This window comes from Neltuma alba, unplaced genomic scaffold (assembly GCF_004799145.2).
Source record: "Neltuma alba isolate B1F8T4 unplaced genomic scaffold, ASM479914v2 tig00010855_pilon, whole genome shotgun sequence".
NCBI lineage: Eukaryota > Viridiplantae > Streptophyta > Magnoliopsida > Fabales > Fabaceae > Neltuma > Neltuma alba.
This window is the reverse complement of record NW_021635649.1, coordinates 19,596-45,432: the sequence shown is the minus strand read 5'-3', so window position 1 is coordinate 45,432 and position 25,837 is coordinate 19,596. Positions and strand designations below refer to the sequence as shown.

At 35.7% G+C, this 25,837-nt stretch overlaps 1 protein-coding gene and 1 long non-coding RNA gene across 3 annotated transcripts; both read left to right on the top strand.

The window, feature by feature from the left end:
• The first annotated feature begins 5,903 nt into the window (after positions 1 to 5,903).
• On the top strand, positions 5,904 to 7,876 carry LOC114759500 (uncharacterized). 2 transcript variants are annotated; one of them, XR_003741922.1, is made up of 4 exons: positions 5,914 to 5,979; positions 6,518 to 6,571; positions 6,766 to 6,834; positions 7,723 to 7,876. It is a non-coding gene; the product is annotated as an uncharacterized LOC114759500 (long non-coding RNA). The 2 variants fall into 2 exon arrangements; XR_003741923.1 differs by lacking the exon at positions 6,518 to 6,571 and having other exon boundaries at positions 5,904 to 5,979.
• Positions 7,877 to 17,814: 9,938 nt separating this feature from the next.
• Positions 17,815 to 18,126, top strand: LOC114759479 (uncharacterized). The gene has a single exon (XM_028948657.1). The coding sequence runs from the start codon at positions 17,815 to 17,817 to the stop codon at positions 18,124 to 18,126; it is 312 nt and encodes a 103-aa protein (XP_028804490.1).
• The last annotated feature ends 7,711 nt before the right edge of the window (positions 18,127 to 25,837 follow it).

The window sequence follows — 25,837 nt, the reverse complement described above, 5'->3', positions numbered from 1 at the left end:
CATCGGAATTTAAACCTTGCTTTTTCAAAATTGAAAGAATCAATTTACAAATAGTCTTTGGGGATTCTCACCTCGATTATAAAATATTTTTAATTAGCCTAAATGTCATGCACAAGATTTCTACATATATGCACACTTAAAAAGAATAATTTACCATGGGCCTTTTGAGATTCACAATTTGTATATTAGAAGTCTCAACGACCAATAAATAATCCTTAGGTTTTAGAGAATAATTCTCCCTAAATTTAATTTCCCCGTGCATGTAAAACAATGCCAACAAATGAACAAAATAATTAAATATATATTGTTCAATATTGAAAAACTTTTAGAACTTGAATGCATCTTAACTTATTGCTTGAAAAGCTCCTCGTGTTGTATCTCTCTTTACATATTCCATTATTTATAAATTTTGATTTGTGCCTCATTATGGCTTGTCTTAATCATCACTAAAACCAAGCTTATCAATCCAGAATCTAAATTACTAATAATTGACATCGGAATATTTATCTCTGTATATCTATTTGACTTGGAGCTTCTAAAAGTTGGCGCCATCGATCACATATCCCACAGACAACGTTTGGCACATGGAACTTCAAAGAAAGGAAATATATATTTGAGGAAAAAAATGTTTTTATTGTATTTAAAAAATAACTGACACGTGTATGTTTTACATGTATTTTCATATCTTTTGAGTGGGTTTTTGTCATTATTATTGGTCCTTAATTGTATTATTTGAGTATAATTCATATTAGAGTGTTTTAACTTGAATTAGTGCATAATAGGGTCAAATTTGTCATAATTGTGATTAATTGATCTTTAAGGATAATTAATGCTAGGGATAAAGGTCATTTTTGCCCCGGAAGTTTCCACAAAAGAGCACTGACCATCAGGAAAAATTTTTTGGAGCAATGTTGCCCTGAAAGTAGTAAAAACATAGCAATGTTGCCCTTGCCCTAACAGACCAAACGATCAGCAGTTAGTTGATCCAAATATACTAAGTTGGCTTTGCCACATAGGATAGTATGCCACATCTTATGCCATGTCATCAAAAAAATTTTAAAAAATTAAATGGGATACGAGCCCTGTCCCTCACCAAATCTTACTGTGTTTCCTCTCATGCACAATTGAAGATTAATTACATAATGCCCAAATCTTCACAAACTAAATCAAAATCCCTGGAAATAAAAGAATGAGCATCAACATTGATAGTTTTTGACCATGAGAGAATATGATTGGGCTACCCAGCCCTCACCACAATCCTTTTATTACAATAAATCCCCAAAGCCAAAATTACAGGCAACTATAGTGATAGCATAAAGCTGTAGATGATCACAATTTGCTGCAACTTATTAATCCAAATCACTCGAAAAATTGATTACATAAACCCCCAAAAATTTCTTCTTATAGGAATGTCTAAATCCAAAGACTTCTAATATCATATTTGAAGTAAATTCAGAACCCAACTAAATTATCAGTCCAAATCACCCAAAAAAAAAAAAGAAAAAGAAATCCTCGCCGGCTCGATGAACTGACCACAAGTTGCTGCAACTTCAACTTTCTCACATATCACTATCAACTACAACCAACGCTTTATCACAAAAATGGTTTGGTATTGAGGATCATGATTTCCTATCTTTAACATGTAGAGTATGTTTTTCGACACACTTGATTTTCAGCAAATTTGAAGTTACAAGGTTTTGTTTTGAAGCACTTACTTGAATTTCATTTGTTCTGAATATGAAAAAAAAAAAAGCCCCTGATTTTTGAACTTGCTAAGTAGAGAGAGTAAGAGGCGGACATAAATAGATCTGAGGAAAGAAATCTCTAGAGGGAGTGAGAGGCAAATATCGATGGATTTGGGGCAATAAATCTCCAGAGGAAGTGAGACCCATGGAGGATATTGACACAGTTAAGGCAGAATGGTTCGTAGAGATCTGACAATGGGCTTCAAATCCTGATAGTGGCAGGGGGTCCACAGTGGCTCAGAGTAGCAGTTTTGAATCCCAATGGTGGAGGGGGGTCCGAGGGTGACCGAGAGTGGTGGCTTCAAATCCCGATGACGGAGGGGTTCGATGCCGACTAAGAGTGGCAACTTCGAATCCTGGCGGTGGGGGCTCGACAACGACTAAGAGTGGTAGCGAAGATCACCTCGATGGAGAAGGCCCACCGGAGATAAGGATGATGGAGATGATCAGAGAGGAGACGAGAAGGCAGAGGGAGAGAGAGAGTGGAGGGATCCAGGTGAGATGATAATTTTTATTTTTAATTTTTGACTTGAAAAAAAAAAAAGGTAGGTGGATGCCATATGGGCATGCCATCTTGGGTCAACAAACGTTGACCGTTTGGTCTGTTAGGGCAAGGGCTGCATTGTTATGTTTTTACTACTTCCAGGGCAACATTGCTCTAAAAAAAACTTCCCGATGATTAGTGTTCTTTTGTGAAAACTTCCAGGACAAAAATGACCTTTATCCCTTAATGCTACCTATCTTTCAATTTTAATTGCAGGTTTCTTTTTGAAGAATTAAAAAGAAAAGAAGAAAAGAAAAGAAAAAAATAATTAAAAAAAATCATTTTGCTCCCTGACCTAAAACATAATCATCATCGTCTTCAATGAGAAAAGGGGGCAGAGGGACTAGTGATGGCGGAAGCGAATAGAGAAGGAGGCGTGAGCAAGAGAGTGAGGACCAGAGGAGTCGATGGTGAAACCATCCATCTCTTCTTCCATTGACCAAAATCCATTCCTTTCTCGGTGTGACAGAATCAGAGACCAGAGGAGTATGCGTGCTTACAACAGCGTGAATAGAACTAGAGAATAGAGAGCTTGAATGACGAAACCATACCTCCAGATTTCATCTTCCACCAGCCCAATTCCATCCGGCATCATCATTGTTCTCTCCCACTCCCATTCAAGTCCACTATTATCACCGTCTTCGGCACTTCTCTGATTTTTCCATTGGCTTCTTCACTGTTGTTTTGTTATGGCTGTGATTATTGAAGTATATGGTGGAGTTTCTGTAACACCCCGAATTTTATGACTTAAGATGAGCAGAAAAGAGAAAATTTATTAAAATTATTTATTTGCCAAATAAAGTGGGAAAAATTATGGAATAATGATTTTTAAGGTTTAGAGACATTTTGGAAAAGGTATTTCCCAAAAATGGCTTAAATAATTTTAATGGATAATTTTAAGAGAAAAATAGTCAGGAGTTGACTTTTGATATGAAATTCTTAGGAAAATTATTTTATGGGTCAAAGAAGCTAATGGATAAAAAAAATCCATTTATGATATTTTGGTTTAATTTCCAGATTTATCTTATATTTCATAAAAATAGGAGAGGGATAAGATTGGAGGAATAATTATTTAGGAGGGCAAAATGACTCAGCAACCATGTAGTACACGTGCTGCCTTCTTTGTTTGCCACCTGATTCACTCCTCCGTGTATTAGCTGATCACCACGCGTTGCACTTCACTCAGTCGGTGTCCAAAGAAAAGAGAGAGAGACGAGACAAATAGAGACAGACCGAGAGTGAGGACGGAGAGCGAGAGGAAGAAGTTGGCGACGGAGGTGGTGATCGGAGGAGCTACACCTGCTTGCAAACCGGTTAAACTGTCAAGGTGAGCTTCACATGTCCATCACTGTCTTCATTTTCTGGTTTCGGTCATGTTTCTGGTGTTGTCAAGGAGAGAGAGAGATACGTTTTAGTGAGAGAAAATCTTGGTTGAATCTGAAACTCAATGATGATGAAAGAACGGTGTTTGTTGATGGTTATGGAGTGTGTCTTATGGCGTGCATGTGAGATTTCTTGCTGTTGTTTCTATTCTGGTTTTGGCCGAACTCGGGTGTAGTTTTGCAAGCTTGAGTTTCGTTGTTGTATGTCGATGTTTGTTTCTGGGCTATGGCTGTACGAAGCTGGAGTGGTGATCTTTGGAGCCAAACTCTTTATTCTGATTCTTTGTGCTGTGAGTTTTTGGAGTTAACAAGAAGTAATAGATATCTATATATGCATCGGTTACTTCCTCTGTTCTTTAGTCGCCGAAACAGGGGTTATAAGCTTTGGGAGTTTGGTTCTGCTGTTTATAAACGGGGGCGAAATCTTTTGTTTAACGTTGGTTACGGTTTGGAGGAAGAGACCGAGGAAGATGCAAAATATATATATATTTTATGTGTGTTATTGACTTGGAGGGTAACGTGCTGGAGTAATATATATATATTCTCCGTGTTGGCCGACTTCTGATATATATATATATATATATGTATATAACTAGCTAGCTGTGTTAAATGTAGGATAGTGATTTTGGATCTGTTTGAATGGGGAGAACAGAAGCTTGTGTGTGTGTGTGTGTGTGTTTGTGTTTGTTGCTGTCGTGAGACTTGAATTCATGGAGCTAGGGAAATAGTCGCTGGTTAGATTATGACCGTTTTGGAGAGGAGACCGAACTGATATATATATACATATATATATATATATATATATATGCATATAGTTTCGGTATATGTAGTAATATATGACTTACGTAGGAATTTGCACTGGTTATATTTTATATACAAGGGCCGTGGGATTATAATGGAAGGAAAAGTAATTGAGGAGGAATATAAATATATATTGCCTCGGCCAATAGACATCAACAAGATGTTTGAAGTTTGGGATTTTGAGTTTTGAGGATGAGATTGACGGAAATTCAAACACGAAGTTTTAAAATGTTAGTTAGGTATTCCAATTGAAGCTAGTTTGATATACTATTTCAAAATTATGGCTCAAAGGTATTTCGAAACTACTATTGTTAGAGGTTTTAAGAACGGTTGTTTGAGGAATGTTAAAGTTTGAAGGAATTAGATGGGTAGATGTTTGAAGTTAGAAATGAATTAATACAATGTGAAGTGATTTCCATGAATTTAAGATATGGAGAAGTAAGGAAATAGACTAGTGGTAATAGAATAGATATAATGGGAAGTTTTAAAGATTGAAGGATTGAGTGAGAATTAAAGTTAATGACTATTTGGTCGCCAAATAAACCTAAAGTTAGATATTTGTTTAAGGAAGTCTAAGTTGGGATCTAAGAGATTAAGAATGATGTTTAGTTAATTATGAAAATATTTATGGGTGCATGGGAATTTAGGTAAGTAAATGTAGTTTGGGTGTGTGTCTTGGCCAAACTGGTAAAAGAAGTAGAGTTGAATTTTAATTGATTTAATTTCAATAAGATTAGAATGATTAAGTATAGGGAACTCATTATTTGCCTTCAAATATAATAAATAAAAATAGTATTTTTGACCAAGATGTAACTGCATGGGTTGAGATAAGGAAGGAAACCCTCCAAAGAGAATAGTTTAAATAAGAAAAATTGTCCAGGATGACCAACTATTAAGTGAGGGTAGAGATTGAAAGAGATTGGGATTTAAAGAGAGTTATTTAATTTATAAATTATGTTGGATCAAGCATTAACCTACCCTTACTGTAACAATCTTGCAATTTATTATACTAAATTATTGGTTAATAGTTTCTTTTTATTGCTGTTGTAGCTGCAACCAAGTAAATCATGTGGTTTAATGGCTCTGGAAGTGGCTGAAGGCATTGGAGGTTCTGGGTTCGAACTAAGGCCATCTCTTTGGAGTAATTTAATTTTTGTTTCAGCACTATTGAATTACTTAAATACCCTTAGAGTAAAAATAAAAAGTAAGTATCAGATTTTTTTTTCTTCCTCTCCCGATGCTCTTCATTTTAGCAAGAGAATGGAGGAGTAGAACAAGTTTTTCAAAGCTGAATCCCTAACCCTTCTTTTTCTTCTTCAACGGTCGCATCTCCCTCTGTCCTCCACCGTTCACTTTGCAGTCTCCGGCGTGCATTCTTGCAGATTATTTCTCCTCTGTTTTCGCTGCAGAACATTGCTAGAGTTTGGGGTGTTTCTCTTTCTTTTGGAGTCACTTTCCCCCCTTTTTCTGGTCTGTCTTGCAATGTAGGAGTATGGTGTAAGTTTAGGTGAGTTTTACCTTTCTTGTTGTGCGTTTGGGGCTGATTTTGGTTGATTTTGGGTGGCTATGCGAATTTTCTTTCCATATTCGTTTCTGCAGAATTTTGGGTGTGGGTGGTCACGGGTAGGATGTTATCTTCTTGGATCTTGTGATTTTTGGCTTGGGTATTAATTGGTTTGGTTGCTGGAAGTTTTGAGATTTCAAGGATTATGGGGGTTGTCTTAAACGAAGCATATTGAGGAGGAAGGATTATATTTTTTTTTTACGGGTGATGCATGGTGATTGCTTGCAACTATTATTTGAAGCTTGAAATTATTGGGTGCTGTTTATTTTGGTCTATGAGATGAATTTAGTTAAGAAGGAAACCTGAAAAAGTTGTTGGTGCGGATGCTTGTTCACAAAACAATATTGAGTGCCCGTGGGGTGTTTGAAAAAATGTCTACATGAGCAAAAGAATTTCTTGATAGGTGTTTATATAACATTTTGATGGAAAAGAGCAAGATAGATATTATTTTGGATTAATTATGATTAAACTTGGCTTTCAGGAGATACATGAAGGAAATAAGAGTTGATTGTTCTTGTGGGTAGAAAACTTGAAGGTTGGAGTTTTACGTTGTTATTGGGAAACAAGTGAATTATAATTTATATGTTATGCTTGCCAACTATTATGCTAATCTTTGAATATTTTTGACATGGATGGGCTTGTTAGAGTTGTAAGAGATTGTTGATAAATGATTTAGATGTATATAAGTTATAAATGGGGTATTAATAATGTTTTGTTTCGGGACACTAGGGGATTGAGGAGTGACCATAACTCAAGGATGTGCTAATTGGAATGAGTTATATTTTGGGAGCATAACAGGTGAGTGAATAGCGTCCCATGGTCATAAATTCTTATTTTAAAAAAAAAACATTTAGCTTCTTTAAATGGTCTGTCAAGGTGATTTAACTTAAATCTTATTATTTTTCCAATCTCACTTATTTAATGTTTTAATGTTTTATTACTTGAAGGAATATTTATCTTGTTATATGTTGATTAAAAGTTCTGCTTACAATTTGTTAATCTTCATTTTTGTTTCTAATAAATATTTATACTTGGAATTTGGAAAGGAGTTTTGAAAATATTATTTGAAAATCTTCATGCTGGGATCATCTGTTGTAAAATATTCCTTAAAGGATTCCCTTCGTGGAAATAAAATATATAAATATATATCCCTCGGTTGTTAGTAATAAACTCGATCCCATGCATGCTTGTACACTTTTTTTTAGAGGTCTGGATACAGAACACTGGTCACTAACAGCAGCACTGTTAGTCCTTGGCGCGCCATGGTAATTTCGAGCTCGCTGGATATTCGTGGGCATTGTTCCCGCGCTTGTTTCGTGGCATTGGCCGCGCTCGATTGGTTACTTACCCTCGTGGACTATGTGTCCACGCTTGTATTCGTGGCTTCAAGCTGCGCTTGCTATTCTGTTCTGTTGAAGTCCTATAAAAGTATTAGTGTTTAAGAAATGTTATTTTATAATATTTTTGTGTAACAAGCTGTCTTATTACAAATTTGGATTTAATTGTTTAATGAGCCTGAGTATACATTTATCTTTCAATTTAAGATTGTGTACTGTAGAAACTTTAATTCTTTACCACATAGTCATTCCAAGTAAAAATTTAGTCTTATTGCATTCATTTGTTATTACCTTTTTAAATATTATCTATGGGATGTTATTCACCGGTAGATTCTTTTGTTGACTTCAGACAGTACCACTGACCCTGTACTCCCAGCTGAGCAGTAAAGAGCCTCATTGAAGATCCAGAACTTGAAACTTTATTTTGAGTAACTGTTAGCTAATGTAAACTCAAAAGTACATTTATGTCTTTACTTTTAGAATTTGATGCTCCACGTAATCTATGTCTAGGTCCTCATCTTTTGGGTTATTTTGGATTGTAGTTATATATATACTGGTGCTGGGGAACTGAGCCCCAAGTATTGTTTGAATTGGCAGTCTATTGTAGAATTTTCAGGAAGTCTAGATTATAGTGGAGGCTCTGTTGAAAATTTCTACAAATAGTTTTATATTTTGTATCACAACCTGATTAAGTATATGAATGTTTTGTTTAATGGATGCCTTTATTTATGTTTATCCTAAAAATATATATATTAGTTAAACAATCCATATATTTAGGCTTAAGAGTGTGAGGTCTCTCATATTCTGTGCCGGTCACCTCCAAAGTTGGGGTGTGACACTTACTAATATAATAGTTTTGATATCTGCAAAAGCCCACTGAAAAAGCTAAGAGAAAGGAAGCAAGTAAGGTTTGATTTTGAAGTGGAAGGTTCAGGTAGTAGTTCTTTCCTACCTTACACTTGTGTATGATTACTGCATGTCTATTTGTGCCATATTGCTGTTTAAAGCATGAGAATATGTAATCCTTATTTCCTTGCATGGATTATTTAGCCGTGATCACGTGTAGCTGATAGACATGGGGCAGTATCTGCCAAGTATTTGCGCATTATTTAATCAGCTTGTCTATCTGTCATTGCGCATAAATGCTTAAATGCAGTAGCTTGCAAGGTTATGTTCCACTTTGGCTTGTTTTGCATGCTTTATGTAATGTGCACATTTGTTTGATGGAAATTACTACTATGGGGATTCGTTCGAATCTCACCCTCCCTTCCTATATTATACAGTCAGGGCAAGCAGTTCCAAGGGAAAGGAAGTTGTATAAGAAGAAGGTGGGCTGGTTGAAGGGCAGAGATGGCCGTTATATTCTGTAAATATGTAGCAAAATATCTTGATAAGTTAATATTTATTTTACTATATATGTTATATGGGCAAGTAACTTTACTTGCTTTATAGAAATATTATTTTGTATCCTCTATAAGGAGGAGAGCACTGCCGGGTGCAAGTATTTGCTGTTAACCAAGAACGTTGTTGTATTTTTAATGTAATATTATGAGATTCTATAGTATGAAATCATTTTAGGTGATAATAGATAAAGTTGAAAGTAGGGTTGATTGTGGATCACTCTTCGATTATTCTAAAGGTTTCAAATGTTTGATCGACGGATTCTAATGTTGAAGGAAAAAGAAGAAAAAAAATTCCTGTCATTTTCCAGGTAGGAAACCTAGTGTTTGTGATTCACAGATGTTAAAATGATCCTATTAGTATCTACAAAGTTAGGTGTTGCAGTTCTAGTGATGTAGAGGCTTAGCTAAATCCTTTAATTCTCTAGTACAGTGTTTATGGCCTGAACTTGGAGCTTCAAGGGGGAGTTTCAACTCTTCCAATCTTTACTTCTTTCATTGTAATTATGATTTCTAGGTCTTACAATGAATTTTACAATGTTTGAATGTGCTGTGATGGTTTATATTTGTATTGAGATTGGTTGTAGTTGTTGAATCTTTAATTAGCATTTGACATTATGCTCTGATTAACTTTAATTTCTTTACATTATACTTGGTTAGACTATGTTTTGAAATTATTGTGAATATTCAGAAGTAATTCAAGGTGGCTTGGTTATTGGACAAAAAATGTTAATTGTTGTTCTTTGATTCTCTTTGGCTAATTGTGCTAAAACAGTTTAATTATGAGTAATTAATATGCAAAGTGGCTTCATGTTGATTATTCCAATTAAATTGAGTCCAAGGGGTGGCCTTTGGAGTCTATTGAATTTAACTAACTCCCATATTAATTGAAGTAATGATAGCCTAAATCATTGTACTAGAGGATTACTTTTCCATTTGTTATCACTTGTTAATTCTCTTTGTTTATTTCATCCATATCCATTTTATAAACCAAAAATCCAAATTACTTATTCTTTTTGCATCTTTTAAATTTTGCCATTTAGTTAAAAAGAAAATCAACCCCTTTCCAAGTCAATTCTTTATCTTTTGCATACTTAGTTACTTAGGATTTCTTTTTAGAGGCTCCCAAGAGTGAATATGACTTGGATCATGCACTATATTGTATTAATTCGGTTAATTTTTAAAGTGAACCTAAAGTGATTAACAGTTTGTTCTTCAAGTGGCGCCGTTGCCGGGGAGCCAAGAAATTGGTTTTCTAGTAATTAAGTGTCAAATTTTGGTTGACTTGGTCCTTGAGCTTTTTAGTTTTTGCATTTTTAAATAGTTTGCATTTGTTTTTGGTTTTTCATAGCATTTCTTTCATTTGCATAGAAAATTTTTCAAAAATACAATTAAATATCTTGATTTTTCATTTATTTGCATTTTAGTTAGTATTGCATAGTTTTAGCATTTGGCATCATATAATTGCATTGAAAACTAAAAAAAAAAAGTATTTAGGTCATTTCATTCATTGCATGTTTCATTTTCCTTTTCATTTACCTCTTGCATTTTCTTGGTGATTCTTGGATTTTTTTTCTTGATTGGTTTTAAACATACTTGTGCATATCCCCATATTCCTTCATATACTATTGAGTGTATAGACATCCATACCATACATACACATATCATTCTCACACATATACACTTGTACTCATTCCATTCATCTATTTTTGCTTGAATTTTGTTGTGCAAGTCAATTTTGCACCTTGTTTTTGATTGGTTGATTGTTTGTGGCAAGAAGGGGTAGGTCTAAAACCCTAGCTCCTTCCAATCCTGAGTTTCAAAGTTCTTTAAGGGAAGTTAGACAAGACCAAATAGTAGAAAGGACTAGTGAGATTATAATTGAAGATGAAAATCTTTCACATGAGTCTAACTTGTCCTCTAGTGAATATAGTGCGTCTAGTGTTCCTGAGGTTGAACTAGACAATTCAGCTGGTCTAGATTTGGTGGTTGACTTAGGTGACGTAGTGAAAACTATTAATAATCACAATGGTGGCAATAACAGAAGGGGCAATGGACATAATAGGGAACATGATAGAGTATGTGAGAATAATGGAGGTAACCCTAGAAGAAGAATCATTAGGGAAGCCATTGCTTTAGATGCAAATTATGATACTTTTAATGTTGCATGCCCTAATGTTGATGTTAATTTTGAAATTAAAGGTCCAATACTTAATTCTTTGCCTAAATTCTATGGTTTGACAGGTGAGGACCCGTACAATTATCTGAAATCTCTCTCTATGGTATGCTCTAGCATGAAGGTGGTTGGGGCCAGTCTAGATAAGGTTCTTTGGAAGGTATTTCATTTATCTTTAGAGGGTGAAATGTGACCTGTCTTGCTTACACCTTAGGGTCAAATTCAAAATTAAAACCAAGGATTGTACTATAGGCACAACCTCGGGTCGTTTCACTTGTTGGAGCCTTAACTATTGATCCTAAGTTAACTAAATGCCATGAAAATGCAAATTGACTAGGGTAAAATTGGGGGTTTTCATTAAAACTATTAATTAAGATAAAATGCAATGTAAATATATTTTTGGATTTTTGGGAAATTAGGATGGAATGGATGGGAAACAAGTGTTGAAACGGTTGATAAAACCTCTTGAAAATGGACCTTTGGCAATCATAGTTCAAAATAATTTTGGGAGTAAAAATCACCAAGTTTTCTAAAGGAAAAACCTTAAAGAACCCTTTAAGTCTAGGATCTTAATCAATGGCCACCCATCTCATAAGATCCTATTAAGCTCACTTAGTGTGTGTATTAAGATTAATTAATGCACTTGGTTTAATGCAAGCCTAGATTAACTCAACAATCAAACAATACCATGCAAGAAAGAGAGTATCAAAAGAGTTTCATAGAAACATATATGTAACCACATATATTGAAGCTCAAATTCAACATTAACTAATCCAATACACAAAATAATCATCCAGAATTAATTACAACCATAATCAAAACAGTTCAGCCCTAATTTACAAATCCTAAGACCTAGAAATTCATAAATAAACAACTAGAACTATGGATGAATCTAACTCCCCTTTAAAGCTCTTGGAACTCATGCCAATCAACCATCTTCAAGAGTTGAAGAAACCCTAGCCCTCCATAACTCCAAGCATTGCTCCAACCAGTAGCAACAGTAGAATCTCCATGGAAGAAGAGGTTATGGATGGATTAAAGGGAAAGATGATGGAATGTAATGAAGAATTGGTGGAAGGATGAGATGAGAGGATGATTCAGCCAAAGAAAGGTGAGGAGAGACCGAATGAGGTTTCCCTAGGTTGAAACTCAGCTTATACTGGCTCCTAGAGGTGGTTTGGGGTCGGGTTGAAGCTTAGGGATCCGAATCAGAATGCTAAAATCGCGACTTTTGCAATTCTGACAAATCCGCCGTGGCGGATTTGTACATCCGCCACGGAGGATGGTACCTTTTAGCCAAAATACAAAGCTTCATTTACTCAAGGCCTCTGGTGTAATTTCTTGAATTCTGGGACCCTTTTCTGCGATTAATCTGGTCTTTTACTACCTTTAATGTTGGGACTAAAGTGTGATTTCCAAATTTACCCAAATTTCTCCCAAAGTACCTACAAGGAAAATCATACATAATATAGCATCAATTATCCTAGAAATCAATTAATAATAATTAATCTCCAATTATGACAATTTTGCCCCTATTATGCACTAATTCAAGGTAAGGCACTTTAATATAATTTAAGCACAATAAACACTAAAAGAGCTACTAATTATGATAAAAACCCTTAAAATGATATGAAAAGACAATAAAGAATTGGGTTTAATCAGAGGGCAAGGTGCGAGAATGGTACATGAGCTTGCATAGGCATATGGCAGATGCCTACCATAACTGGAATAACCTCAAAAAAACATTCTTGGAGAAGTATTTCCCCGCTTCCTGGACTTCCACATAGAGAAAAGAAATCTACTCTATAAAGTAAGACTATGATGAGTTACTTTATGACTATTGGAACCATTTTCAAGACTTGCTTTTTAGATGTCCACACCATCAGATTCTAGATGAATAATTAGTCCAATACTTTCATGATGGACTTAAGACCTAAGACAAGGGGATGTTAGATGTTGTTTCTAGGGGTTCTCTTATTGATTTAACTACTGAGGAGACATGGGAACTTATTAAGAAAATGGCCTTGAACCATCAATAGTATAGCATCAGGGTCTAAAAGTATTAATGCGATGCATACTAACCCTTCTTCAGTCCATATTCCTCAATTGGACACATTTACTTCTCAAATTACTGCTTTGACTACATAGTTGAATAAGCTTGCATCTCACTCCCCCTATTGACAATTAGAATCCTAATTCCATAGAGATGGCTGCACCTAGTTGTGAGCATTGTAGTTTTGGTATGCACATCTCTACTGCTTGCCCTCATAGATATGAGAAAGTTTTCTCCATGTATTAAGGAAGGGCCAGCCCATCTAAGCAATGAAACCCATACTCAAATACATATAATGAAGGGTGGAAAGCTAATCCAAATTTTTGATGGGGAGGAGGTGACAATAGGCAAGTTCAAGAAGGGTTTCAAGGGAATATGGTTACTTAAGAGCAATCTTACTATGAAGGGTCACAAGGAGAATCCTCCAGAGCCATGTCTACCCCACAGCACCATAGTCTAAGGATGATGAACGGTTCTCTCGAATACTCAAACGTATTGAGGCAATGACTGAGCACATATCTAAGTCTAAAGCTAAGTTTGAAGCTAGATTTGCAGCCCTAGAGAATAGAATAAAGCAATGGGAAACTAGAACCTCTATTTAACTTGTTACGTCACTAAGTTGTCAAATGGTATGAGTGAACAGCAAACTAAGACTAGTGGTTCAATGCCTTCCAACACAGAAATCTTAAATCTTTGAATGCAATCAAATTAAGAAGTGGTAAGAAAATTGGAGCTAAGAAAGTGTGATTCAAAGATAATGATGAGGATAAAGAACCGATTGACGAAGAGATAAAAGTTGAGTCTCCTCCTTCTAAAACCACTCAAAACATTCCTAAGGCTACTCAAGAGACCTCCATTCAATCTAAAAGTGCCAAAGAAAATAGGCTTTTTGAGCAATCCCTTAAGCAATCATTGGCTCAAGAGAAAGGGGAGCCTAAAGCTGCTAAGCAAGGGCCAATAGAGAAAGGATCACCTTCCAAAGGTGATGAGGTAAACATTTCTGACTTGCATTTTCCTCATTCCTATCTCATGAGTAAGAAAGTTGTTGAAAAGAAAGATAATAATAAGCTTTTTGAAATGTTTAGTAAACTTGAGGTTAATGTCCCATTATTTAATTTGATTAAGAAGATGTTTAAGTGTGCTAAGTTCTTGAAAGATCTATGTAAAAACAAGAGAAAGTATAGGCATAGTGAGATTAGTACTATCTTCAAGTCAAAACAAACATTCCACATGCCTTACTAGACTTAGGTGCAGCCACAAATGTTATGCCTACCTCTATCTATGAGAGTTTGGGTATTAGTGCCTTAAAAGACACTAGTGTTGTGCTAGATCTAGCTGATAGGACTGTAAGATACCCTAAGGGCTTTCTTAAGGACGTTCTTATGCCAATGAAGGGTCTTGTGTTCCCAGTTGACTTCTATGTGCTAGACATGACTGATGATGTTAAAGCCAATAGCATTGTGATTCTAGGAAGACCTTTTCTTAGAACAGCCCAAACCATAATTAATACTTCTCTGGTCCTTAATATAAGACGCATTTAACTAATTTGGTTAGATTATGAAATTTAGGTAAGTTAGTTAATTATAAGAAATGTGACACGTTTTTCCTAAAATACCATAATCATCTTTCTTAATGGCCCCTCTTCCTCTTCTACTTGATTATGGTTGAGGGAGTATCCATAAGGGTAATTTAGAGAAAATTGATAAATATGAGAAATAGGACTTATATTTAGGACCAAAACTAACTCAACAATTGGGTCCTATATTAAGCACTGGATGAGTATAAAAGATGGTGTCATTACCATAGGCTTTGGGGACCAACAGATTACCTTTAACATTTCTAATGCTATGAGTCAAAGTTATGCAAATTGCTCTTACTTGGGTGTTAATTTGATTGATTGTGATGTTATTGATATTGATGATTTGCACGAATCTTAGATGCATAAACATGATTGGTATGATGAGATTGTTAAGTATGATGGTGTGTTTACCAGTTTATCTACCTCTCATTCTTCTTCTTTTTGCTCATGTTATAATGATGTGGTATGCGTTAACTGTTTAGAAGTTGATCACCTCCTTTCCATCTCTCATAATTTTGATGCATCATCTTGTCTTAATCGTGATCCTGCTTTGAACATTACACCTGTTTATAGCCTTGAGAAAGATGAGTTTGTTGATTTTGCAGGTACTAATAATAAAGGAGTTGTTACACAAGCTACACCAGTAGCTTCTCTTTTGAGTAGTGCTGGAACATTAGAAGAGGCTAGCAATAAGCTTGCTACTGACTTAGTCACTTCTAATCCCACTCTTCCTTGTGATTTACTTAATGTTTCTGTTGATAAGATTGATATCGATCCTTTTTTGTAGGTTATCTAAGAGTGGCACTGAGTTAGGAAGTAGAGGACATACACATCATGATGAGCTTTTATCTCCTTCCCCCAGCCACATGGACATACCACTTGTATTGAATGCACTTGGCATAAAAGAATTAGTTCCTTCTGTTGTGTAACCTCCCAATTTAGAACTGAAACTCCTTCTCCCTAACTTGAAATATGTCTTTCTTGCTACTGAATCTAAATTGCCCGTTATTATTTCCAGTTCTTTAAGTAGTTCTGAAGAAGAGAAACTGATTTCTGTGTTGAAGAGTCATAAAGGGGGTATAGGATGGTCTTTGGAGGACATACAAGGGATTAATCCCTCAATTTGCATACACAGGATTCTTTTAAATGAAGCATCCAAGCCAGTTAGACAACCATAAAGGAGATTTAATCCTCTTATCCTGGATGTGGTTAAGAAGGAAGTTCCTAACTTGTTAAGTACTGAGATCATCTATCCCATATCAGATAGTGAGTGCGTAAGTCTGGTACAAGTAATACTAAAGAAGAGCAGTATCATAGTAGTAAGAAATGAGAATGACGAGCTTATTCTAACTAGGGTTCTAAATGCTTAGAAAGTGTGTATAGATTATAGAAAGTTGAATGATGCCACAAGAATAGATCAGATATTGAAGAGAATTTTAGGGAAGTCTCACTATTGTTTTCTAGACGGTTTTTCTGGCTATTTTCAAGTGCCTATTGCTCCTGAAGATCAAGATAAGACTACTTTTACATGCCCTTTTGGTACCTTTGCTTATCGAAGGATGCCATTTGGGTTGTGTAACACTACGGGCACTTTTTAAAGGTGCATGATGGCGATATTTAGTGATCTTTTAGAGCAGAACATAAAAGTTTTTATGGATGACTTCACTGTTTATGACGAGAGTTTTGATAAGTGCTTGGATAGCTTAGAGCAAGCTCTTGAGAGGTGTATCAATAAGAAATTAGTTTTAAACTTTGAAAAGTGTCATTTCATAGTTGATAGAGGGATAGTTTTAGGTTACCTCATCTCCCACAAGGGGATCAAGGTTGATAGAGCCAAAATTGAAGTTATTTCATCCCTTCCTTATCTTACTTATTTAAAGGACTTGAGGTCTTTCTTAGGGCATACAGGTTTCTATCGGTGCTTTGTTAAGGACTTTAGTAAAGTTGCCCATCCTTTTTCTATCTTGTTAAAAAATGATGTTGAATTTAAATTTGGTAACAAGTGTAGGCATGCTTTTGACACTTTGAAATCTATGTTTGTTTCACCTCCTATTCTCATTACACCTAACTGGAATTTACATTTTGAGTTGTCTTGTAATGCTTCTAATTTGTAATAGGTGCCATGCTTGGATAGAAGGAGGAGAAACAATCTAGTGTTATAGCATATGTCTCCAAGATGCTTGATTCTGCTCAAGTCAATTATACCACTATAGAGAAGGAACTGTTTGCTATTATTTTTGCTTTGGATAAGTTTAGATAGTATCTGATAAACTCTCAAGTGGTTGTTTTTACAGACCATGCAACGGTTCAGTACCTATTTAAGAAGCCTTAGTCTAAACCTAGACTGCTGAGATGGGCTTTACTGCTACAGGAGTTTGATATCGAAATCAAAGATAGAGCCAGAGTAAAGAATCATGTAGCTGACCACCTTAATCAGTTACCTGAAGGCACACAGGGAGTTGATTCTTCTGATATTGTTATTGACTCATTTCCTGATTCTGTACTTCTTGCCTTGGCTGTTCAGGAGCTTTGGTACTTTAACATAGTTAATTATCTTGTCACTGACCTTGTGCCTCCTTCTATGTCTAAATTTCATATTGATAAGCTGAAGAAGGAGGCAAGATACTATATATGGGATGCTCTAATCCTGTAGAAGCAGTATAGTGACTAGATCATCAGATGCTATGTTCCAAACAATGAGATCCGCTCTATCCTTACCTTTGCACATTCTTTATCTTGCAGGGGGCATTTTAGTGCTAATAGGACTGCTAGGAGGGTTTTAGAGTGTGGTTTTTACTGGCCTTCTCTATTTAAGAATGTTTATTCTTTCTGCAAGTCTTGTGATAAGTGTCAGAGGTTTAGGAGTTTGGGTAGGAAGCATGAGATGCCTCTATGATCTTTGCATTTTTGTGAAATCTTTGATGTGCAGGGCATGGATTTTATGGGTCCCTTCCCTCCTTCTTTTGTATGTGTCTTGATGGGTAGAGGCAGTGCCAACTAGGAAAGATTATGCTTCTATAGTTGCTAAGTTTTTACGTTCTCATATCTTTTGTAAGTATGGTATTCCAAGAGCAATCATTAGTGACCAAGGAACACACTTCTGCAACAGGACCATCAAGTCTCTATTGGGTAAACACGGAGTCAATCACAAGCTTGCCACCCCTTATCACCTAGGAACGAATGAGTTAGCTGAAGTCTCTAACTGAGAAGTGAAGCAAATACTTGAGAAGATCATGAAACCATCTTGTAAGGGTTGGAGTGAAAGGCTTAAGGAAGCTCTTTGGGCTTACAAGACTGCCTATAAGACCCCTATAGGCATGTCTCTCTTTTGGTTGCTCTATGGCAAGGCTTGCCATCTACCTATGGAGATCGAGCACAAATCTTATTTGGCAATCAAGGCATTTGATGCAGATCTCGAATCTTCACTTTTCAATCAGAAGATGCAACTCCAAGAACTTGAAGAAATGAGACTTGAATCCTATGACAATGCCAGAATCTATAAAGACAAGCTGAAAATGATTCATGACAAACAAATTCTGAGATAGCAATTTCATGAAGGTGACAAGGTTCTAAAGTTTAAAGCCCAGTTGAAGCTGATGCCCGAGAAATTTGTCACCATGTAGGAAGGTCTGTTTAGAGTTACTAAAGTATACCCCTTTGGCACAGTAGAGCTTGTAGATGAGGAGACCGGTATAACTTCACAAGTCAATGGCCATCTGCTAAAGCACTACCATGAGGAGCAGAGACCCCTTGATCACACGGTTGTTCCCTTCCATTCTACTCCTTTACTTTCTATTATATTGCTGGTGATATTTGTTTGCTAAAGTGTGGGGGAGGGAACTTCTCTAGTAGTTATAGTTGTAGCTGTTTATTTTTGTTTAGTAGTTGTTTATTTTGTTGTCTTTTGCCATCTCTTTTGATCACTTGATTTATACTTGTCCATTTTCATTTCACATTATCTTATCCTATCTCTCCCTTCTCTCCTCTTTGTGATAGTGATGTGTTGTGCTTCGATTTCAAATCAAACTTCACAACTTCCACTTCACCAGAGAGTTTAGGTTAAGATAATGTTGTTTTTCTTACATTGAGGACAATGCATTGATCAAGTATGGGGGGAGGGATTGTTGTTGAGTTGAGCTGAATTTTTTTATAAAAAAAAAAGTTTGCCTTTGGATTTGCTCCTATTTCCTAAGTATTGCTGCTATAATTGCTCACTACAAAAAAATATGTTAATTCTAGCGGTTATGGTGTTACATTTCTAGCGGTTTTAACCGCTACAAATAACATTTGTAGCGCTTAACGAAACCGCTAGAAAAACAGGTGTTAGAAAAAATTTCTAGCGGTTATCTCAACCGCTACACATCATGGTCAAAACGATAGAACATTTCTAGCGGTTACGAACCGCTAGAAATTATCTGAAGGAGACACATTACTAGCGGGAATTAAATAATTTCAGTAGCGCGCGAAAATTACTAGCGGTTATAGAACCGCTAGAAATATTTGGGAAATTAAATTTTCACACCAATTGAATTTTTAGAATGGCGGGAAAATTTTCTAGCGGTTCTTAACCGCTAGAAATTTTGGCGCGAAATTTAAATTTGACGAAATATTTCTAGCGGTTCTGAACCGCTAGAAATGTTTACCGTGCCAGAAAAAAAAATTTATGGTTTTTCATATTATAATTTTAAAAACCATTAAATAAATTATTTTGAAGAATTTTTGTTAATTTGTATAATTAGTTATATGTTACATTTTATATATTCAACTTTTGTAATAAAAAATATGTAATTAAATTATGAATGTGTTAAAAGAAGTGAATTTAATCTAACAAGATAATTTAATTGAATATTTAATAAGATAGTTGAATTGAAGATGATATATTTTGGAATATTGAACCTATAGTATTAAGTTGATGAGTATTTGAATCAGTTGAGGAGGGCATGACAAATGTGGAGAAGAAAAATCTGAAAGGAAAGAAGAAATAAATATGTTAGTAAATTTTAAATAAAAACAAATAAAAGATACAATGAATTATAAAATAAAATTCACTTACCATAGAGTAAAGAGAAAAAAATCACAATATGAGATAGTAAGAAAAAAAGAGAGAATTATGAAGAAGAATAGGAGAGGAAGGAAAAGAGATGGAGTAAATGAATGTAGAGAAGATATGATATTTATAGAGATCAGCGACACATTTGTAGCGGTGTTTTTGTAGCGTTTTATAACATTTTGTAGCTGTTATTCATTTTCTAGCGTATATAAAAGCGCTAGTAATTAGTAGCGGTTACATATGTAGCGGTTATTAACCGCTAGAAAGTTAGTATTTTTTATTTTAAAATCTGAACGAATTTTAATTTACAGGTATGTATTTTGTAGCGGTTCATAACCGCTACAAATTTTTTCACGATATTGTAATTTGTAGCGGTTATTAACCGCTACAAATTACAATTTTCACGAAATTGTAATTTGTAGCGGTTAATAACCGCTACAAATTACAATTTCGTGGAAAAATTTGTAGCGGTTAATAACCGCTACAAATGAAAATTTTTTTATTTTTAAAAAAATTTTACGAATTTTAATTTATACATATGTATTTATGGACGAAAAATTTGTTAAATAATTTATTTTGGATGCTGCTACTCTCCATCATCATCCGGCCTGAAAGGACATATTTTAAAAAAATTTGTTAAATTTATGTTGTATTTGGAAAAAATTAGTAATTAGTAGTTAATTATTTAAATAATTTAAGAAAAGACGTGTACCTGATAAGTGGCAATTATCATCTCCTTGAGGAAAGAAGTCTTCAAAATTCGAGGGTTGGAAGGGTTCACTGTCGTAAATAATGTCACCATCACCCATATCGTAAAGATCCCGTGGCTTGAGGTGAACGACCATATTCCAGTCTTTATGTTTCTCGTCCTCGACATAGTAAATTTGGTGTGCCTCAGAAGCAAGGATATATGGCTCATCATCTTCAGAACCGCTAGAAAATTCTACAGTTTTAAAAATATTTATTAAATTAATAAATGATTATAGAATTATTTCGAGTAATTAATATGTTTAACGTGTTTAATAAATTGTAATGTTGATGTTGTAATAAATAAATAAATATTTCAATATTAATTAGTACTTGACATAAATAAAATTATAGAAATAAATCAATAAAGGAAACAAATAAATATAAAATTTAGATAAATATCTAAATAATATATAAAACCGTAAAATTAAGATTCTAATAAAATCCGATACAATGAAAGCAAATCATGGGTGGGGGGCAGAAGCAGCATCATCGGGATCATCCTCTGCTGAATCCTCCGGCTGACGGTGGGCAGGCCGCTCAACCTGCTGGGACTGGACTGGCGGATGGCGGGGTAGGGGCGGGACTGGTGGCATGTGTAGGTCGGGGATGTCAGGAACCGAGATGTTTGGAGCTATACTGACCACCACATGACGCAGAGCCGTAGCAGCTGCCAAGAGCTGGTCAAGCTGCGTCTGGAGCTGACGATCACGCTCCTGGAACTGACGATCACGCTCCACGATCCTGGCCTCGAACTCTTGTCTGAGCTCCTCTCGCAATTCCTCTGAAGATGAGGAACCCGGCCGCTTCGCACTCGCATGAGAGCTCCCAGCAGTATATGAAGGGCCAGCGCCACTTGAGCGGGGCAGCCTAGTCGGTGTAGGTCCAAGTCCAAGCCCGCTAACTCGACCAGGGTGCTGCGGCCGGCCAAGACCCGCTAAAAGTGAGGCGGTGGGATCCAAGGCAGACCCCTGAGACTCACGCAACTCGGAATCGACCTGAGTCATCCGTGCCTACCAAAATTAATATAAAGAAGTTAATTATAATATAATGATATCTACACTGTGATATTATATTAATATTTAATTTATTACTTACCGCTATCTCCTCAACCTCATCCGACGCACGCCCGTCTCGGGGTCTATACACCATCGGCCACATCTCGCCATAAGTGGGCGTGTATCCCCGCTCCTGCTGCGTCTTTTCTATCTGTAAATGAAATCAAAGAAATAATTAGTTACAAATTAAATACATCTACATATTTAATAAATTTATTTCAAGTACTCACAATCTCGTCATAAGTGATCGCAAAGCTCCTGGATCCAGCCCTATGACGTATCGTCTGATGCCTGACGCTCCTAGCATTTCTCCTAGAAATAGCCTGAAGCAAAATGTAAAAAAATTAAATTAAATGAGTCAAGTCGGATAAAAAATAAAGAAATTATAATTAATACAATATTATCATACCATCTGGTCAGCCGTCATCCTAAAATAGACGTAAGTAGACCAGTCTTGGTCCGGGACTCCACCAGGTACATCTGCCAGTATCTCCTGGAGGGGCCTCGTCCCGTCACCTTTCTTCTCCCTCCACAGGTCGGCCCTCCTGTTCTTCCATGCCATCCCCAGCCTCTTGATCGTGTCAGCCCTCAACTCCTCCCCCAGAATAAATTTACTCTATGATTAAAATAATAAATTAACTAAATAACAAATTATAAACAAATAATTAAGCAATTTCAATAATTAAAAACAAATAATTAGTTTTTAACTAATTTAACAATATTATAAATAAAATATAAATTAATCAAAGTTTAATAATAATTAAACAATTAAGTAATTTAAATAAAAAAATATTTTTACTCAACTAAATTTAAAATTATTATAAGTAATAAATTAATGAAATCAATAACAAATTATTTTCATTTAACTACTTTTAAATAATTTAAATTAAAAATATATATTCATTTAACTACTTTTAAAAATATTATAAATAACAAACAAATTAAATAAATAAAAAATTATAATCAAACAATTAAATTATTTGAAAACAAAATATATAATCATTTATTTAAATTAAAAAAAATTATAAATAACAATTTTATATTACCTTCATTATTTCCCAGCCTTGCTGCTTCTTGTCTGAGGTGATCTTCTTCCAGTCCTGCACGTAGATGGGGAACAGCGTCCACTGCTGACCAAGGAGGCGCACGTACTTGTTGTACAACTGGCCACCTTTCTTCGTCGGTTGGCCCAACTCATTGAGCGGCACAACCACTCGTCCGCCCGTCATCATAGACAGCTCTCTGGCTGTCAGCCTCCGATAGGACCTGTTCCCCTCAGTGTCTACAAAATTTAATTAAGAAATAAATTATATATCAATAAATTAATATAATTTCTATATAAATTAAATACTGATCAAAACTTTAAAAAGTTAAAATAAATACTTACCGACAAATTCCACCTCATAACCAGCCTGACGTCTCGGAGCAGGACGCTGTGCAGCCTGGGGATACTCATTCCCCTGATCCTGCTGCTCCTCCTCCTCCTCCTCCTCGTCAGCAGCATCAGCATGGGGTTGCTCATCCCCAGTAAAATGAGCCTCCTCAGTCCGCTCAATACCATCCTGCTCCATAAAACTGAGGATATCCTCCTCGCTCAAATCGTAGTCATGAATGCTGGGAAATGGCTCATCAGCATCATGATGAACCTCACTGGGTCCAGCTCTCTCAGGATCAACTGGGTCTTTCCCATGTCGACGAGGCATCCTAATAACAACAAATAGTAATTATTTATAAATGAAATAAAAAAAATTAATTTATAAGCTATAACATAATAAAATTAATAAAATAAAACATAAAATAAAAATTATTTATCAATAAATTACTATTTTTACCTGAAAATAAGGATCTGCAACTGAATCAGAACTCAAATATGTTTGTGAAGAAAATTCAGCAGAGCTTCGCTTCCAGAACGATTGAAGAAGTGAGAGTGTGGGGGGGTATATATAGACCGAAACTTTCTAGCGGTTAGGCACAAAACCGCTAGAAATTTCTAGCGGTTTTGTGCCTAACCGCTAGAAATTCCCAACGGTCATATGACCGTTGGGAATTTCTAGCGGTTCACGGCCGAACCGCTAGAGATTTCTAGCGGTTCGGCCTCGAACCGCTAGAAAGTCTGGCGGTTCGGCCGGGAACCGCCAGACTTTCTAGCGGTTCGCGGCCGAACCGCTAGAAATCTCTAGCGGTTCGGCCGTGAACCGCTAGAAATTTCTAAACTCCTCGGGGAATGAAAAAAATTTCTAGCGCTTCATGCATCAACCGCTAGAATTTTTCAGTGTCTAGCGGTTTATTAGCCTGAACCGCTAGAAAGTAAACGCTACAAATTTGGCGCCAAGTTCCCGCCAAAGCCCGGGGAGTTTTCTAGCTCTAATTTTCTAGCGGTTACCCCTAACCGCTAGAAATGTGCGTTTAATGGTCAAACCGTCTGTATTTTGCAGCGGTTTTTGTAGGAACCGCTAGAAATATCTGAAATTTCTAGCGGTTTTCTTTAACCGCTAGAAAGGTTCCGCTGCTACTTTTACAATTTCTTGTAGTGGCTCTCTTTTTTGCCTTATTGGTTGACTTCTGAATTGCATCGCATGATTTGATAGTAATTCTTACTTGGTGATTTTGCTGTTGATTTCTGTGTCCTCCTGTTTTCACTTGCCCCAATGTTCTGCACTGCTGTATGGGTGATTTGCTGTTTTCTCTGTATGGTAAGTGCCAATCTAGGTGGATTGAGTGAAATTTTTCCCATCTGAGAGATGAGTGAAACACTTGTATCCTATGTGAGCTTTATTATGTTTCTCTTCCTTTATCCTGCTATGTTTCTTGTGTTAATTTCTTTGCACTGAAGTATTCTATAATTGTTGATTGAATAGGAAAAAAGGTTGCTTGAGTTAATTGCACATTCATGGTTAGTTGATTTTATGTTTGCTTGCATTGAGTCTCTTTGTTGGATTTTCCTTTACTAATGTTTTGCCCATGAGTGCAAAAGGCTAAGTGTGGGGGAGTTGACAAACCTATGTTTTACATGTATTTTCATATCTTTTTAGTGGGTTTTTGTCATTATTATTGGTCCTTAATTGCATTATTTGAATACAATTCACATTAGAGTGCTTTAACTTGAATTAGTGCTTTAACTTGAATTAGTGCATAATAGCGGCAAATTTGTCATAGTTGTGATTAATTGATCTTTAAGGACAATTAATGCTACCTATCTTTCAATTTTAATTGCAAGTTTCTTTTTGAAGAATTAAAAAGAAAAGAAGAAAAGAAAAAATGAGAAAAAAATAATTAAAAAAAAGTGAGCAAAACATTGCGTTTTGCTCCCTGACCTAAAAGATAATCATCATCGTCTTCAATGAGAAGAGGGGGCAGAGGGACTAGTGACAGTAGGAGCAAACAGAGAGGGAGGGGCAAGCGAGAGAATGAGGACCAGAGGAGTCGATGGCAAAACCATCCATCTCTTCTTCCATTGACCGAAATCCATTATCATCATTGACTTTGTCTTCTTCTTTTCTCAGCGTGACTGAATCAAAGACCAGAGGAGTACGGGTACTTGTGATAGCATGAACAGAACCTGAGAACAGAGAGATTGAACGATGAAATCACACCTCTAGATTTCATCTTCCATCGGTCCAATTCCATCTAGCATCATCATCGTTCTCTTCCACTCTCGTTCAAGTCCACCATTATCATCGTCTTCAATACTTCTTTGATTTTTCCATTGGCTCCTTCACTGTTGTTCTACTATGGCTATGATTATTGAAGTATACAGTGGAGCTTCAGTGATGCAAAGGCTTAACTAAATCCTTTAATTCTCTAGTACAGTGTTTATGTCTTGAACTTGGAGCTTCAAAGGGGAGTTTCAGCTCTTCCAATCTTTACTTCTTTCGTTGTAATTATGATTTCTAGGTCTTAGAATGAATTTTACAATGTTTGAATGTGTTGTGATGGTTTGCATTTGTATTGAGATTGGTTGTACTTGTTGAATCTTTGATTAGCATTTGATGTTATGCTATGATTAACTTTAATTTCTTTACATTGTACTTGGTTAGACTATGATTTGAAATTACTATGAATATTCAGTGGTAATTCAGGGTGGCTTGGTTATTGGACTAAAAATGTTAATTGCTTTTATGTGATCCTGTTTAGCTAATTGTGCTAAAACAGTTTAATTGTGAGCCAATTAAATCAAGTCTAAGGGGTGGCCCTTAGAGTCTTTTGAATTTAGCTAATTCCCAAATTAATTGAAGTAATGATAGCCTAAATCATTGTGCTAGAAGATTGTTTTTCCATTTGTTATCACTTGTTAATTCTCTTTGTTTATTTCATCCATATCCATTTTATAAACCAAAAATCCAAAAATTACTTATTCTTTTTGTATCCTTCTAAATTTTTTCATTTAGTTAAAAAGAAAAT